Source organism: Parambassis ranga, chromosome 5 (genome assembly GCF_900634625.1).
Source record: "Parambassis ranga chromosome 5, fParRan2.1, whole genome shotgun sequence".
NCBI classification, from domain to species: Eukaryota; Metazoa; Chordata; class Actinopteri; family Ambassidae; genus Parambassis; species Parambassis ranga.
In genome coordinates, this window is record NC_041026.1 from 11,310,156 (window position 1) to 11,325,200 (window position 15,045).

At 41.4% G+C, this 15,045-nt stretch overlaps 2 protein-coding genes across 3 annotated transcripts in view; both read right to left on the minus strand.

Moving 5' to 3' along the window:
- The window catches only part of arhgef10la (Rho guanine nucleotide exchange factor (GEF) 10-like a), a 117,545-nt gene extending 107,246 nt beyond the window's left edge, over window positions 1–10,299 (minus strand). For both annotated transcript variants that reach the window (XM_028405651.1, XM_028405649.1), the window contains exons 1-2: window positions 9,911–10,299; window positions 1,504–1,785 (exon numbers count right to left, since the gene is read on the minus strand). In XM_028405651.1, the coding sequence (XP_028261452.1) occupies window positions 1,504–1,780 (277 nt within the window). In that variant the 5' untranslated portion in view covers window positions 1,781–1,785; window positions 9,911–10,299. The remainder of the gene's footprint in view (window positions 1–1,503; window positions 1,786–9,910) is intronic.
- A 1,788-nt stretch (window positions 10,300–12,087) lies between these two features.
- chd5 (chromodomain helicase DNA binding protein 5) overlaps window positions 12,088–15,045 on the minus strand; it is a 36,170-nt gene continuing 33,212 nt past the window's right edge. Inside the window, exon 40 of the mRNA XM_028405588.1 lies at window positions 12,088–14,622. Within this exon, the coding sequence (XP_028261389.1) occupies window positions 14,495–14,622 (128 nt within the window). The 3' untranslated portion in view covers window positions 12,088–14,494. The remainder of the gene's footprint in view (window positions 14,623–15,045) is intronic.

The following is a 15,045-nucleotide window of genomic DNA, read 5'->3' on the forward strand; positions in this document are numbered from 1 at the left end:
AATTTCTTCTAGCTATAACAATAAACAGCAGACATAATCAAGTATTTCAACGTGAATGCACAAGCGTTTCAGCATCAGCGACATTTATTAGTAATTTTACAGTTAATTTAAAGTAATATTTAATCACTATGGGTGGTCGACTTATCTGTCTTACCAGAAGAAGGATGGAAGCTGTTATTAGTCCGTGTCTATCTTTAAGAGGCCGCTTTAAAACGTGTTAGCTTAGCCTGGTGCTGAGACTGGCCGGCTGGCAGTGTGTGGAGGACGGAGCTAGCTGAAGCCGAATGAGGAACATGCTTCCCGGCTGGTGCCGCTTGTTTTCAGCTGGCTGCTAGGTGCTCACCGCGTCATCTTCACCTGTCACTAACGTATGGGTTCTTCAGGAACACGTTAGAACGGTTTTTGTGAGCGTTCGATGAGGGCGTTCATTGGAACAATGGAACATCTGCATAATTAAGGAGTTTCGAAACATTGTGGAAGTTGCTTTACTCTCGGTTTCTATTTCTATTTGTGGCTGCAGGAGGCACGCTGCCAGGAGGGGGGGGGGCTCCTTCCCTCCTAGAGAAAATGCTGAATTCTCGTGAGATCTCGCGAGAATACAACTCATCCCGCTGCGCGTCGGATTTTTGATGTTGAATTTAAAAATGATTTTTTTTAGGCCTAAAAAAATAACAATAGGAATTAATACATATAAAAACTGTATGAATATTTTATGTTAATGTTATGTTAACTGAATTATTATTTTACCTACATTTTTATATCTTCAAATCCTAATTTAATAGCTGTCAACTATTTTTATAGTATTTAACAACAAAGCTATTCTAATAAAAAAGCTGTGCAAATTTGCATTACTGTATTATCAATTATAATTATTAACAATTATCTGCTGTGCATCAAAACAACTGATGCTGGATTTTATTAAAAAGCTTTGATCCTTTTTGATTGATTGATAATATTACCTCAGACTTTGTGTCTAGCAAATAATCTGTACAGTTTCATTAAAGACAATAACAGTATGAATTAATCGATATGTAGAGATGCTAAATTATTAACTGTCAACCACTGTTTATTATGTTAAAGAAAATAAACCAAGCAGCTGATATTTACCACTAAAACATGAAGGCTCAAGTCTGAGTTCGGCTTTGTGTGATAATTGTTATCTACCTGCACCCTTTCCTGTATGAAACTTTTCATATTAAAGTATTAACAGACAACTGTAACAAAGTGTGACACCTCCTTTGTCACAGGATCCTTAAAATGCTACTGAAACTATATTGGCAAATCTCTTCACCACTGATAACTGATGAATCCTGGACTTGTGCTCATAAAAGCTTTTTTATTGGCATTTTTATCTCTTTTTATTCTATGTTTAGCTTTACTGAGTTATCCCCCAGGCAGTATTTGCCTATCTGAGAAGATTTGCAAACAGGCTGATGTTTAAACAGTAGTTCACTACATTTTTCAAGTTAAGGTCACATCTCTCATCTGTTAAAACATCCTCACCTGCAGGAGCTGAAGCTTCATCCTCCTTGGTGACGATACCTTCAGGTCCAGCAGGAGGTGTCGTTTTGGGGAGTTGAGTGCTGCCACCTGTTGGTGAAGTCTGGCAGCCCTCTTTTGTCGGCACCTGGTCAGCTTTGACACAGTCCGAGTCGGTCCCTTTTCCATCCTGAAGTTTCTCCTCATCGGTGCTGTCGTCAAACATAAACTCCTCCCCTTGCTCCTCATCATCTTCCTCTTCATCCTCTTTAGGTGGTTGCTGGGACATCATAGATGACATGGCGGCTGGACAGAGTCAAAATTGTCATTGAGATTATTTAAGACTTTGAATCACAGAATATTTATTTTTTATTTTGTTGAAAGCAACCTTGATGTTGTTGTTTTACCTCCCACCTTCAATTTAAGAGGAGTTATTTGGGTAAATTTGGAAAAATAAAAGTGCTGGAATGTTCATCTGTCTTTGTAAACAGAGGAAAGCTGCCACATGTAAAAATATAACTGAGATAAATATCAGTGTTGCACCAAAAAACACTGAAGTGATGACCTGAGTGATAAACTCCTGCAGTGGAAAGCAGCATATTGGTTTTCTCACAACTAAATAAAAGTAAAGTAACTCTATATTTCACATACACACACAGAGAGAGAGAGAGAGAGAGACAGTATAATCCCAGAACTGTAAACATAACATATGGCCATTAGAAAGACTGTTGGTTATAAAAAAAAAAAGTCTGGAGGCTTAGTGGGAGATTAATCAAGATATCCCCACACACCCAGCGAACATGTGTCCTAACATTACAGACCTCGATTAGCTAAGTGGCTGCTTACATCAACACATACACATATGGCACCGGCCTCTGTGTGTGTGTGTTGGGGGGCCGGCAATGAATTGTTGTCATGGAAATCGGTTTTTGTTTTTAGCAAAATTTCTAAATAAAATGTCGATTTTTCCATGACACACATTCCCACACCATTATTTCATGACTTTCAGAGTGGGGATTTTCTTTTGACGCGCAGGCCCGTGTTTCTGCATGTCAGTGTACTGCTCCTGAACTCCGCATCTGCTTTGCATTTTGATTAGCGCCATAAACTGCTTCCACTGCCGGAACGCCGTGGGGCCTGATCGGGCAGTTTGTCAGCCTCCTTTGGGAAAGTGACAGCATGGAGCGGAGGCGGCGGCGCAGGAGGAACAGATTGTAAAAAAAAAAAAAAAAAAAAAAAAAAACATTAAAAATTTAAAAAATCACTGCTCACTTTAGTTGTTTAACCTGCATACACTGCCTGTCATTATGTCACACGGTGCTCATAATCTGTTTACTACATAATCACAGCTCTGTTTGGACGTTTAGAAGCAGCGACGGTTTTGAATGCTGAGTTTCATTCCTTAAACATCAAGTAGATGAACAGTGAGACAGATGCCTTCCTAATGCACCTCTGCAGGCTTTGTTCTCTATAAAAAGCATTCCAAAGTTCATCTGAGGGTAATGTGAAAGAGTGAAGATCACATTTGACAAATCAAGTGGATATGTTGCACAGTTAGTGTTTTATTGCCTATAAAAAAAACAATCCTTCTTTTTTATGTAGAAACACAGAGGAATGCTGAATTCTTTAGGTAGTTTTTATATATTTTTGCACATATTGAGAACTGTGGAGGGGCTGCATCACACAGATTATTGTATGTTTTCCTGCTTATTGCACAATCATTAAAAAACAGAAGTTACCGGACCTTTTAAGCTGACTGGACTTGAACTACGTCCATAGCAACACTCTGTTATGCATAGCAGAGAAATACATAATAGCAGTGTTCAACGCAGCCACACACGTGACAATGATCATATTCAAATGTTCCTTTCCTTTTATGTCCCTTCCTGGTCTCGTCACCATGGTAACCAAGAAAATGGAGGCCCAGAAAGCCTGATGCAGATGTGAGGAGTTTAACACAACTGACCGAAAAACACAAAAAGCTGAAGTGTGGGTAAAGGTCACCATCTTTGATGCCACCTTCCTGCGATGGTCTTTACACCACCTCATCCAAACAATATGTCTCTGCAGAAGTTGTTCACCACAAACTTATTTTGCTGTGTATGTATAAGGACGTGGAATAATTACAGTTTCCAAAAGAATAAACATGTTTCAGTCTACATATATTACTTCTGCTCTGTGCTGTAAAAACCACTCCTCCTCTTGTTTACAGCTATACAGTATGCCACTGCTGCCTTTGGACCCGTCCTCCGCCTCTGTACCACAAACACAGTTCCTCTATTCGGCCCACTCATTGGTCAAACCAACAATGACTCTTTTGTGGAGGGAAAAACTTGTGTTCTGTCCTCTGAAAGCATTGTTTCTGCATAAGTCACTGCAGCACTGATTAGCTCACAGGTCGTTCAGGCCGTGGCTGAGCGGTTTATGGTATGGCTCGTACAAACTGTGGAAGAAAGGAGGGTTTTGTCAGGAGAAAGCAGCTTTCTTTGGATGATAAAAACCTTCAGAGTAGCTGGTGAAGCACTGAGCACAATCAACAGGATAGCAGCCGCCTTAAAATACAAGTTCTGATTTAAAACTAGAACTCCAAAGTTTCTCATTTAGAATATCCTCCTCAGAATTAAGGAGACAGGTATCCGGAGCAACTTTCTGTGAGAGAAGGCATTTGGACGAACCATCAAAGAGGCTCCGGCTTAGAAAAATAAAGAGCCCCAGGAGTAGTGCTGTGTGAAAGCTATTCTGTAGGGGAAAATAAGATACATCACAGAATAGAGATGAAACCAACTCCTACACACCCTGTCCCTGACCTACATAGAGCTATGAAAACTCCCTCGCTGTGTACCAAATGTGGTAATGAGCAGGAGGATGCTGTACAGGGGGGAGAGAGGGAGGTTTCTGTACACTTTCCTGGGGTGACGCTGGGACGCACGCGTACACTGACAACTCGGACGGAAAAACTTTAAAGGTGATGTTATCTGATTTTAAACAGCAGTTTGTAAGATTTATTCTGATCTGTGTCGTGTCACAGAGATGTCTACTGAAGTTAGCATGCTAAGCAGCTAGCCAAGGACTGTAGCCTTGCATTATGTAATTTAATGTACAGTTACATCTACAGACCTCTCCTACCTCCACTTATCTGTGCAAGATCTGTTACAATGTGATCTTATTTTAACTATTTAAATGCTTTTAAATCTTTATTAGCAGTTTTACTTTATACTGTATATTATTTTTATATTATCCTACTGTATCTGTGCTGTTGCATTAACATAATTTCCCCCATTGTGTGACAAATAAAGGTCATAAAATCTTATGCCATGATGTAATTCATGTGAATATTACTGACATTTTGAGTGCAGCAGCTTTCAGCTATCAGTGTGTTATTTTGTCTCACATTTTAAATTACCGTACTCACATGTTATTTTATGTTGTTTCTGGCTAAAATGGAACACTGGGTACATAGTAGCTGATGTCGCCCAACACATCACCCGATCAAGGAACGATGTAGCCAGCAGACAGAGGCCGGCTGGGGAGGTGGTGGTTGGATTTTACAAAATGCTAAACATGACTTGGTGACAACCAATGAGATGATAAGTAAATCACATCTAACCTGTTTTCAGTCCAACATAAGAGTAAGCAGAAGTTTTTAGAGCCCGGACAAAGTGTGAAAAATGGAACTGGTGCTCGTGTCCAGTACAGAATTCACCCAACAAACAAAAATCTGAAGCACGATCTCTTGGAAGAGTGTCATGACCTCGGCTGAAGGCCTTCTGTGACTGCAGAGGTAAAGGGAGAGGATGTAATAAGCAGTTCACAGTGCAGAAAGGGGTCAATCAAAGGTGCATTCTTCAGTACATCCTGCTCTCCAATGTCTGCTCCCTGTACAACAAATTGGGCCATCCTGACTCCAGCAGAGACACAGACATCATTCATACTCTGCTTCTGCACTCATTTAATGAAACTTTAGGTTAAAACCACAGTGATCTCCTACAAACTGATCGTTTACATGCAGCAGTTTTAAGATTTGGTGATGTTTCCATTTGCTCCTCTCAAAACGTGCAGATATGTTTTGGGGTTTATGTAGCCTGAGTCTGTCTCGGCTCCCTATTGTACGGTACTTTAGTTCACTAAGCAGTACAGATACAGTATGTAATCTTCTTTAAACTTAAATGACAGGGTTTAAAAGCAGAGAGAAGGGAAAAAAGGACTTTCCTAACTTTATTCAAAGCTTCTCACTGAGGTTTTTGCATGTTTAGTTCAAGCTTCTGATTTACAGAGAGCTATGTTTGACCAACTGCAAACAAACCTCTCAGCCACTGGTCAGCAGCAGCCGGGTATATCAATAGACAATGGCAGAGAGCAGCAGCTGGTGCTGACTGAATAAACAGCATTGGTAAATCCAACAGAGCGCTTTGCTACTTCAGGGTTTTCCTTCACTGAAAGTGGCACACAAACACTCAACACGACAATGAGAGAGAGAAACTAGCCGACCAAAGACAACAACAAACAGTGCCAGGCCGAGATGATTCCGCCTCTGGTCCTTCTTCATGCTTCGGCTTCCCTGTGGATTTCCTATCAGGAGATGTGAATGCGTCTTGGCCAATTTAGTCAGTGCAAACAGCTCCTTGAGTACAGACGGAAAGTGTCTTTCTTTGGCTGTCAAAAGGCGTAACAATCTGAGTGGGAGGCTGTTCACAGGCATTTGTGGATTTCATAGATCTGCTTAAACAAAACATTGCACGACCAAAGATTTTTTAAACACAGAAGAAGATAAGCCTATTGCATTATATATTATGAATGTTATGAATATTTTAAACTTGAAATGAATTTCAGTAGATTTTGTGCTAAGGGCCATGTGGAGTATCGTATCACACTGTAAACACAACGTGGTAAGTGGGTTATCTACGCACATTTGTGAAGTTTATTTTGACTTCCCCGCAGGTCTGCTGTCGTGTTTGTCACCTTTGTTAAGGAATCCAGGGATGTATTATTCATTCAGGAACCACTTTGGCCTTCACATGCCCTCTGGTACAGAAAGCTGCTCCTGTCATGTCCTCAACAGCAGCAGCGATACGCTGCTGAAGTCACATTACTCAAGGACACGGTGGGAATCACCTCCACATCCCATCTGCTGTTTGTGTTCCCAGCACAATACTGGACACTGTAAACAGAGATACGAGCGCGTCTGCCAGATGATGTTTGACAAAGAAAGCTTTCTAAAGTGATAAAATGAGTGTGTCCAGTATCTATGAGTTTAGGATCAAATAGTTCTAAACTTACTTTTACAAGTGTCAGCAGTTCTGGATTATGAAACTTAACCTCTTCTCAAATTAAAGTATATTATCAGTGTTGTGTCATTTTGTTTCTTGTCTATGGAACAGCCTGCCTGAGGACCTGAGGACCTTAAAAAAACCAGGACCTTTACCTTGGCTTAGTATAAATATTTATTATTTTATTTTATGGTTTACCTCACTGGACTTTATTAATAAAATGCTTTTTTATCTGATATACTTATTATTTCCTCATACTGCAAACTGGGTGAAAGGGTGTGTGTGTGTGTATGTGATAAGTATTCATATCATGTTGTGTTGTAAGGTTTTGTAAGAAAGATGCTATATAAATAAAGTTTGATTGATTGTGAGTTTATTAGTCTCAGATTTGTGGCTGAATCATTCACCACTGGGTGGAGGCTGTGACAGAAACGTGTAGTGAAGTGCTGCAGTCCCTCCTCACAGCCATTTGAAATGAATGGAAGTAATCAATTACTCACAGGCCTGCAGGGAGTTTCTGATCATTATCTTGTTAGTCACCTTTCACCATTTAAACGCAAGAAACAATCATCTCCACAAATTAAAAAGCTGTGATTCTTTTGTACAACTTCAGTGTTATTTGTGACACTGATTCAGTGTTAATCGTGTTACACTGATTGCAAGATATGCATATTTACAAGAAGATCCACAAATCCATGCTGCATTTAAGTCCTGGTAGAAGCTTGGGACGTTTGAGCTTCTGTTTGTAATTGCAGAGTAAGAATAACAACATGTTTCTAACAAGATAGGATAGCATATTACATCAAACACACATATGTAAGCAGCTATAAATAAACTCCTTGGTGTGCTCTGAAAAAGTTGACAGACCCACAAAAAAGCAACACAACCAAGATGTCCTCCCTGATGTTGATCACTTGCCCCAATGCAGAGGTTTTCACCTCCTCACGGACAACATGGGATGCAGACACGTAAGGTGAGGATACTGTCACCAGCCCTGTTGATTTGGCCCGCTTGTCCTCACAGTGGGTGTCATATCCAGCTCACAGAGGCTGCTCCAAATGTATACCTGCTTCATCTAGTGTCAAACATACATGCAACCAGCTTTGTCCTGTAGTGCAGGGTCACGGGGGGGCTGAAGCCTATCCTAGCAATCTAAGGGTGAGAGGCGGAGTACACCCTGGACAGGTCACAACACAGACATGATACACATATTTTTAGAAACATCAACTCACAAACTCAGTTTCCACCACAAATAAATGCCGACAGATCCTGAAGACAACTACTGACACAGAAGACAACTTGTGATGGTGTGTGAGGATTCCCCAGCAGGTTGTGGCTGGGGAATCCTCACACACCATCACAAGTTGTCTTCTGTGTCAGTAGTTGTTTCCACATCTATGTATGGAAGCTACTAATCCAACATGGGTGCCAATTTGCCACGGCGTAAACAAAGCTTTAAAATGAGGTGATGCTGAGGAAAGGAAAGACCAGCGGTGTCAAACCCCCTGTCATAATGTAACCAGCACTCTCTGTCTAGCATGGCCTGCATGTCCATGCATGTCTCACAACCGTCACACTTCTAGGATGCAAGCTGTCTTATCGTGGTTACAGCTTCTCCAGAACCACAGGGAATTTCATACCGCTGTTATGACTGGGTGACTAAGACACACACAGACACACACACAAATCACCTTTAGGAAGGTTTTCCTGCCTTTTTACTGACTCATCTGTACAATCAAAAAGAGTTTTTCTGATGATGCAGCATGATGTGTTTTGCTCTTTGTCCACATAAAAAAACTCTAAAGTTGATGACAAATCCAAATCAAGAGGAAACTATTCCCTGTTCTTACTGGAAGAACTTTCCTTTGAGTAACAGCAGCTTGTTAAATGAACATTTAGGTGGCTCTCAAACATCAAATGTAAACAGTCACTCACCATTCACCTTTTAACAGAGGTCTTGGATTCCCACAGGCTGCTGCGCTTGTTTGATGTTTGCTATTCTGCAGCTTTTTAGGTAACTTTCACTATCAGTGCATGACAGTTGTGGCTGCTCACGATGCTCTCAGTCAAATCAGATATGAAAAAATAAAAACTCAAGAAATTTCACACGGGCCTCAGGCACTCTGTGATGATTTTGTGGTATGAATGTGGTTGAAATCAGAGGAGTGTAAATAAGTTATGTTTGAGTGTGCAGATAAGCCAAAACTTGCAAACATCTCTGGTTAATTATCAACATTTCCACAGGAATGCCATCAGCATGTCATACAGAACACCAGGCGTGTCACAGCTATCAAATGACTGATTGTGCGACACCAAGGCCTTCCATCTGATTGCGTGAGTGCAAGTTTTCATGGGCGGCAAAAAGGGTTCCCATTGATAGGGAAGCCTTTGTGGTTTCAAACCATGCATGCATGGAGTGTTAATGTCTGCTGGGCTGTGACTCAGGAGAAAAAAATCTAAGCTACAGTGAGTCCATGGAGTTTCTTGGACATCCGGTAACCCAAAATGCAAATGACTTGGTCCCCCTCAGCTCTCCTCCCACCTCACCCCCCACGCTTCCCTGTGTCCCCTCTCTATTCTACTGAGAGTATAGAAGCAGCGTGAAATCCATCCTGGGAGGGGCTATTGTACTCTGGGAAGCAACCGTCAAACTGGAATGGTGTAGGCCGGGCCCAGGCCAGGGAATCTCTTTATAGCCTAGAGGCAAAAGGGGAAGAGCTGTGCAGTGTTGCTGAACAACAGCCGGCCAGAGGTGTGGGTCCGGGATGAGCCAACAATTCCTTACTCATCCTTCCTGGTGTCTGTGTCAGGAACTGCCGCTATCACAACAAGGCCTCATGCTCTGGGCTCATGTTTAATCGTCCATGATGGTGTGTGTACTCTGCCAGAGAGCCACACGGATATCTGCCAGTCTCTGGCTCTGCTCCTCCACAGTTTCTTGCCCTGACAGCTGCCCTTAGTGAGACACATAGAGGCACAGACCAGCACACCCACCCCCTTCAACGCCACTCCATCAATGGCCCTCATCTGGACAAAGCTGCTGTCTTTGCAACATGCTAGCCCTGCTGAGAGTGAGGGGAGGGAGAAAGAGGAGAGGCAGAGGGAAAGAAGGAAAGTGTGTGGAGGGCAACACATATACACATATAAATATATACGCTTCTCACCTCCTTGTCCTCAGCAGTGTGTCCTCCGAGAAGCTTCAGGCACTCCCTGCTGACCCTTTAATCCTGGTAACCTCCCATAAACTCTTTTACCACACTGCCGGCTCCTGCATACTCATCTTTATAGTCTCCTATGAGGGCTGCGAGTGGCTGAACACAGATTGGAATTCTCCTGTGCTGTTTACTTTCCCACAACTTCTCCCCTGCACCGTGTGCACTAGCAGCTCTAGATGAGGTAACCCTCTCAGCTCCCTCCCCTTTCTCTCTCTCTTTTTCCCTCTGCCTCCCTCGCCTGTCTGGTTCTGTCTGTTCCTCCCCTCTCTCTCTCTCTGTCCCTTCTCTCTTTTTTAGATGCCCCCCACTCTAACGCCACATAGCCCATCCAGTCCCATTCTGTCCTTTCTTTGCTTTGCTCCCTCCTCCTACTCCACACAGACCCCTGCTGCTGCCCAGACAGCAGCACAAAGCAGGGTGAGGGCTCTCAGACACAGCCGGCCAATAGCAGAGTGACAAAGTCAAGCATTCAGCCAATGAAAAGCCCAGGAGCCGGTAGTTGTACCAATCAGATGAGGTGTTCTGAGAAAGTGGGCCGGACAGAGAGAATTAAGGGCAGTGCTGTGTCAGAGCACTTCCGTATGGGATAAAGGTGTCTGCGGTTCACATGGATTTCCCGCCACTGGCTGAGATTTAAAAATAAAATCATAATAATAATAAAGGCTTGTTATGAGCTGAAAACATTTGAAGTATATGCAACCAAATAAACTGAAATAACAGCTTTTTAAAGGCAGAATAATATCTATCTCTAAATACTATGAGGAAAAATGCAGATTGTTTTTGCTCTAGAATGATTCTTTGCAGTTATTTCCTACTGATTGGAGAATGACCTCAGAAAAACAGCACTGTTGATGCATTTTCAGCTGATCTGGGTTTTTTTAATAGTTTGTTTAGATTAAGATGTTGGAGAATTTCCTCAACCCATAAAGAGACGCTTAATCCTTCAGTTTATCACAAACATTTACAGTCAAAACATTCAGAGATATGTGATTCACTCTGTGAAGAAGAGGCGAGCTGTAGATGTCCAAAGCTGCATAAAGAACCTCACAGCACATTAACTAAACAATGAGTAGATCAGAAAATATAAAATACAAGTAATACAAGCAATTGCTGCAATAAGTGCTAATTATATCTATTGTTTTATACTGTCTTTGGTCTATGAACAAGGTCTGTTCACTCTCCTCCCCTGAGGTACAGGAGTGCGAAGTGCAGGACCACCAGACTCAGGAACTCTTTCTTCCCCTCCGCCATCAGACTCCTCAACAGCTGACAGGAGTCTGTAACAATGGACTGTACCCCGCACATACACAACACACTGTTTACATGCTGACATGTAACATACACACTGACTGTTTACATGCTGACATGTTTACCTGCAGTAACTGAAATACTGTTTATCTATTTATTTCTTTATGCACCTTAATATCCAATCCAATAACTGCACATGTACAATTGTTTACCTCCTGACAGTTTTGATTGATGATTTGATTTGATGATTCATTCTCTGCTCAATTTGCACAACAGCTGATGTAGCACACATGCACATTTAAATGTATTTAGCTTCATTTACTTCCATAGTTTATATTTTGTGTACTTATTTGCATCTTTTTGCTGTTCAAATTGCTCTTTTGCAAATTATTCTATTTTGACTTCTTAAACCTTTATGGCATTCAGTGTGAGCAGCAAAGTAAGAATTTCATTGTGCAGGGAAACCAGTTTCTAAACTGCAAATGACAATAAACGCTGTAACTTGATACCTGTGGCACAAGAATTTCCTTCGGGATTAATAAAGTTTTATCTTATCTTATCTTATCTGAATCTTGAATCTTGAATGAAGGGCTTCTATCTGCTATTTCTGTCTCTTACTGACCACTCCAGTGTTTCTATCCCATTCAGTCCTGCTGATTGTAACATGTCGCGCTGGAAGACGCTGCACAACAAACACATGGTAATGAGTGAGGTCAAGAATGTCATTCACTTTAATTACATCTGAAGTCCTCCTCAATCACATCCACACAAGAAGTGATCCCACAGCCTTTCTGTCGTCCAGAAGATTTATTAAAACACATTGAACAAATACACAGAATACAAATAAAAAGATGACAATTCACTTTTTTTTTCTTCATTCAATTGCTATACAGCACAAATATCAGAACTGTAACACTGCTTGGAGCTCATTGTCTGTAAATGCTTGATACACACTAACTGCCCCCCAGAAGTGAACCGTCCTGTCAAACGCTTCACATGCTGTGCATTCACTGCAACAAAGGTGCCTTTTGTCAGGGTCTTTTGGTAGCTTTTGAAGCCACATTAATAAGCATGTACATACATTGTTAACATATTTATAATATTAGACTGAAGCCTTTTTTTTAAAACAGACATTACATTCATACTGGCTTCAGTTTTGATTGCATTTCACTGGAGCGTTGTTGTGTTTTCGATAGCTCCAGAGGGAAAGGACATGATTTCAATTGATGAGCACATACGGTGCACGTAGCAGTTCTATGGCAACACCATCCAGTAGACATTCATCTTTTTTTTAACCCCCCTTCGGTTTAATACAAAAATCTATATGACACGGACTTATCTCTGGAAAAATCTTTCAAGTATTTACATGTTTCTGAGGTTCTATCTGTCCAGCAACCTATTAAGTAATCATCAAGTAGTCGATGGCGAGAACATAAGTCAACAACACTAACAAAGAGGAGCGCAAAAACGGATGGGACGCACTTTCTCAAGGTGCTTTCTAAAGTGATTTTTTTTAAGGGGGGATCAGAGGAAAGCACCTCAGGACAATCATTTGAAACTGGCAGAAAGAGAGTAAGAAAATACACCAGCCGTCTTTTCACTTTAGATTAGTCAATCTGAAGAAGTGCTGTGGCAATATTAACAGTAACAATACAAACATATGATGCCACGGGTCTTTGGAAAAAAGAAGAAGAAGAAGAAGAAAAAAAGTCCATTTCTGCAACGCCTTCATAGAAAATGAACAACAGTAAGCTTGGATTTATAAAAGATTGTTTAACTTCGTCACTTTTAGCACATAATAAGAGTAGATGGAATGGGCTAGATATGCAGCTATACCACACTAACCTGCCTTCACACCAGGTAAAGCAACAGATGACGACACACGCTCTCAAAAGCAAAAACTGAGGAAGCTGGAGGTGAAGACATCGTCTAAGAGTCATAATGCTGTGCAACGTTTGGTCCTTTAAAAAAGCTGATAATACAGAGAGTACTCCTCCACTGTGCACCCTTCTCCTGTGAGGAGGGAAAACGCACTGAACGAATCCTTCCAGATCGTCTCTTTTAATGGCACCAAGTGACCAAATACATCATTATTTAACATGAAGAGGAGCAAACAAAATCTCAGTTTGCGTCAAAATACTTAAAGGTGACACGGCACTGTAAGCATGTGTTCTTATTTAGTCCTAACCATTAAAAGGGAGCTGGGAAAGTCCCTGGGATATATAAGAGGAAAAAAAAGAAAAAGAAAAAAGCCTGTTCAGGCCTGAGCACTGAAGCCCTGTATGTGCGACCAGATGAGTTCCTGTTTATAATGACTGGTCGCGTCCCCAGGGTGAAGCTCTACAGCCACTACTAACATTCAAATATAGAAAGAATCACAAATATTGTACCATACACAGAAATACTCAGTCTTCCTCTAAAATGCCTTAAAAATCATTTTTGCCCCAAAGTTTTCTTGTCACGGCGCCGAGTCAGGCTTCTGATTTTATCCATGTATGTGTTCATATGTTCACTATCATTAGACCTATGTGAGGTAAAATAAACAGCAGTCTCTGAGTATGTACAGTACAAGAAGCCAACCCTTCACAAGTGTGTCTGCAGAAAAGACTTTCTACCACATCACCAGCAGGTGGCAGCCTTTAGAGGATTCAGACAGACCGTGTCCAGCTACTGCATTTGTAAGAATAGGTTTTGATGCATTTAAAATCAATATTTTATCCACTGGTTACAACATGAATGACAGAAATACATTTAAAGGAACAATATCGGCCCTCATGAAAAAACAAAAAAACAAACTCCCGTCCTCAGTTTCTCTCTCCAGAAGGGCCACAGTCACAGTGTACAGTGAGTAGGCAGATGGATAAAAGCAACGCCAGAATGAAAAAGTTGGCACAAACAAAACACACATTCCAAGATTAGAACAAGCCCCAATAAAGAGCATCAGAAACTCAATTCCAACAACCTAATTGAGTTTGGCGTTGTGTAGTGCAGGGCTGAAAAAAAAAATCCTCTTTCAGACAAGCTGCTCCACTTTCCCTCCTAATCCGCAGCCTTCCACCACAGGTAAACAAAAAAAACACCTACTGATACACTTCTATCAGATCCTTGAAAGAGAAAAAAGTGCAATTGTTAAGATAGATACATCTGCATTAATTCAAAAAGTTAGTTGCCTTATCCGAGGATCAGGAGAAAGAAGAGGACGTTTGGTAAGAGATGGGCAGCGGTCATCGACGCAGGTTCCATCCCTGGGAGAGTCTGACCTCAGGTCAGGGTTATGGAGCTGGTCTAGTCTTCAATACAGATGACATCACTAGGTTTGCCTGACTTGAGGTCAGGTGTCGCCACGTCTCTCAAGGAGTCGAGTGACTTCTTGTCCAGATGGCTTGTAGGGGGCGGGGGTCCATTAGAGGACACTGAAGAGGGACAAGGGCGAGTGACTCACTGACTCAGCATAAATATGGATATTTTGACTCTATGAGCAAAATAAAATGAGAGTTATCTACAGAAAAAAAGCACATTTAACTCTAGCATATCCAAAAGGTAATTAATAATTGCAACATACATACATATTTCAGTTTACCTTTATTTTTTCTCAAAAAAACATTTTTTAAACTATATTAGAAATGTCTAGATGCTTAAAGGTAGGGTAGGAGATTTTGAAAACTCAGTGAGAGTCAGCCAGATTTCGAAAGTAAACACACGCCCCTTTCTCTCGGAGCTCACCCCGAAGCCACGCCTCCCAATCACATGGACACGCATTACCTGAAGACGAGCTGCGGTCTGTGACTTCGACCATCATGCACGTACCTCTCTGGTGCGCACAGAGCAGGAAGAGA